Below are 2901 nucleotides of genomic sequence, written 5' to 3' on the forward strand. Positions count from 1 at the left end.
CTCTCTCTCTATCTCGTACTTGCTCTCTCTATCTATGTCTCTGTCTCTCTCCCCGTTTCTCTTTCTCTCTCTCTCTTTCTCCACTTTGTCCGTCTCTATATCTCCTTCCTTCCTCTCTCTCTCTCTCCCCCTTTCTCTTTCTCTCTCTCTTTCTTCACTTTGTCCGTCTCTATATCTCCTTCCTTCCTCTCTCTCTCTCTCCCCCTTTCTCTTTCTCTCTCTCTTTCTTCACTTTGTCCGTCTCTATATCTCCTTCCTTCCTCTCTCTCTCTCTCCCGTTATCACTCTTGTCTATCTCTTAATCTCCCTTCCTCTCTCTCTATCTCGTACTTGCTCTCTCTCTCTCTCTCTATATATATATATATGTATATTATATATATCTTACTCTTTCATCATCTATCTCTAACTCTCCCTCACTCTCTCTCTCTGTTACTCTCTGTATCTCTTTTCACTCTCTCTCTCTCTATCTTTCTAAAATCTCTCTCTCTCTATCTTTCTAACTCTCTCTCTCTTGCCGAGTCATCAGGTTTGAGCCCTCTTTTGGAGCTTCCGAGAGGGCAAACAAGTAGAAAAGGCGGAGCCATATCATCCATGACGATAAGAAAAAGCGCACCTTTTTCCGGGTCATCCACGTGTAAAGGTCACGCCGGAGCCGCCTCCAATTGGATATCGCACCCTCCGGCGGGCCCCACGCTTGCCGACGTGGGCTTTATCCGCTCGCGACGTGCGGCAAAAATATCTGCCGCCACGTCGAAAAAGCCGGGGTCTACCGGGTCCGAACCCGGCCCGGGTGCCGCGAATTCGGATCCGGGGGGCTGCTTTTATCGGTCTTGCATGGCCGTGGTCTGTCGGAGGCGAGGATGAGATCGGAGATGTCTTCCCTCGCCTACAACGACGCGTCTCTGCTGAGATTCTTCGCCGGGAAGCGGAGCTCGGCGCGGCGGCGGCTCAGCCCGCCGCGCGCCGCCGCCGCCGGCGGCCGCCGCCGCGGGCCGTCGCCGCCGTGGTCCGTCGTGCCGCCGTCGCCGCCGTGGTCCGTCGTGCCGCCGTCGCCGCCGCCGGAGAGCGCGCGGCCCTCCGCCAAGCCATGGCCGCCCGAGCTCCCCCCTTCGTTCCGCATGGAGCAGATGAAGCGGCGGATCGCCGCCGCGCCGCCGCCCTGGCCGCCGTCCGCCGACGACCCCGCCGGGAAGGCCGCCGCCGCGCTCCTCTCCATGATCGGCGATCTCCAGCGCTGCGTCCTCCCCGACGAGTCCGTCCTCGACCGAGCCTCGCGAGACCGGCGCGATTCCTTCGTCTGGCTCTTCCGGCGGGTGTTCTTCAGCTCCCCCAATCTCCTCGTCTCGCTCCTCGTACTCCTCGCCGACTTCGTCGTCTTCTCCGCCGAGATCAACGCGCCGGAGAAGGTTTCCCCCGGGGAGGGATTGGGGGAAGACTGTAATCTGCTCTTGCGGGACCGGATCCTGCGGGAATTTCTCAATTGGTTCGACCTCGGGATCAAGGAAGGAAGCCTCGATCCGAGGCAGCGCGAGGAGGAGAGCAGCGCGGACAGGAGGCGGAGGGCGTACGAGCGCGCCATCGCCGGGGGGGAAGCGAGCTCGCTCATCCTCGGCAACTACGCGCAGTTCCTCTACGCCGTCGCCAACGATCACGACAGGTGAGCTAGATTGATTGATTGATTGATTTTGAGCTGGATCGATCTGAGCTAGGGTTGGTGCAGAGCGGAACTGTACTTCCAGTGGGCGGCGATGGCGGAGCCGCGGGACGCGGAGGCGGTGAGCCGGTACGCGTTCTTCCTGTGGGAGGGGCGAGGGGATATCAGCGGGGCGGAGCAGATGTTCTTGGAGGCGATCGAGATCGAGCCCGGAAACCATTATTTCAGCAGCAATTACGCCTGGTTTCTCTGGAAAACCGGCGCGCTCGACACCTGCTACCCGATCAATCCTCCCGATTGGTAGATCAAACCTCGAAAATCGACGAGAATCCGTGTATCTATCTTCTTCCGCTTCGCGTACAAATCTCCGACATTGATTTTGATTGTTCGCGCGATCCTCGTCGGTGGAAATTCTTCGCGGAATCGATCGATCTGGAGTGGAAATCTCAAGAACTTTCGAAAAAGTGGAAGAAATCGGGGAAATATCCGGAGAGGTGGGCCCGGGCGCGTCTTATCCGATCATCTTGGGGATTATCCCGGAAGTGGGCCCCAGCTGATTTTGGAGTCTTGGTCAACGCTGTCCACATAGATAGAGGAGAGAGAGAGAGAGAGGGTTTGTAGTATACGCTCATGCATTTTACATTTAGTGTATCTGAGTAAGTTGTCGTTTAGAATAATACTTTAAAGGATTATGCATAAAGGAATGGAAGTAGTGCATTTATGTTAGGTAATACATAGGGGTATCCCTTGTAAATCTGAGATCAGGTTTTCTTGGGTCATAGAGTTTAGAAGCTCAGTGGTTGTTATCTGTGGATGTGGAATCTTACTTGGGTAGACCGTAGGGTATCATTTCTTTGATTATTTATTTTTGACTCAGACACGATTTCAATTTTTTTCTTTTTGATTCTGCTTTTCAGATCTAGGTGTTAGTTGATTGCAACATACATCATAAGCTTCATCGATTTTAAAAGTCTTTCAAAAAGGACATTTCCAGACGAAGAAGAATTTGAACGAGGATAATTTTTTCCTGATGCAGATTGATCTCAAGAGAATGAAAATATTACTATGGAGGGCATTGCCAGAGGAATACCCTTCCCCAGATTGGTTATTAAAATACTCATGAATGAGTATCTTATATAAACCACATGTTGTGCATGGATATGAGTGTGAGTTGGCCATCACACAGTCATCTAGACTTACGAGAACCTGTAATTCCTCATGATAATATTACTAACTGTAAATCAACT

The 2901-nt window shown here is 52.8% G+C and overlaps 1 protein-coding gene across 1 annotated transcript; it reads left to right on the forward strand.

Moving 5' to 3' along the window:
* Positions 1-843: 843 nt before the first annotated feature.
* Positions 844-2042, forward strand: LOC144710348 (uncharacterized). The gene is made up of 2 exons (XM_078584094.1): positions 844-1657; positions 1721-2042. The coding sequence occupies exons 1-2, from the start codon at positions 861-863 to the stop codon at positions 1956-1958; spliced, it is 1035 nt and encodes a 344-aa protein (XP_078440220.1). The 5' UTR covers positions 844-860; the 3' UTR covers positions 1959-2042.
* The last annotated feature ends 859 nt before the right edge of the window (positions 2043-2901 follow it).

The sequence above is a fragment of the Wolffia australiana genome, chromosome 12 (assembly GCF_029677425.1).
Source record: "Wolffia australiana isolate 7733 chromosome 12, ASM2967742v1".
NCBI lineage: Eukaryota > Viridiplantae > Streptophyta > Magnoliopsida > Alismatales > Araceae > Wolffia > Wolffia australiana.

What these genes read in the sequence shown, in the direction of transcription:
- LOC144710348 (XM_078584094.1), top strand. Translation starts at nt 861, where the DNA reads ATGAGATCGGAGATGTCTTCCCTCGCCTACAACGACGCGTCTCTGCTG. An exon ending in GTCGCCAACGATCACGACAG is followed by an intron (nt 1,658 to 1,720) that starts GTGAGCTAGATT and finishes GGGTTGGTGCAG; the next exon opens with AGCGGAACTGTACTTCCAGT.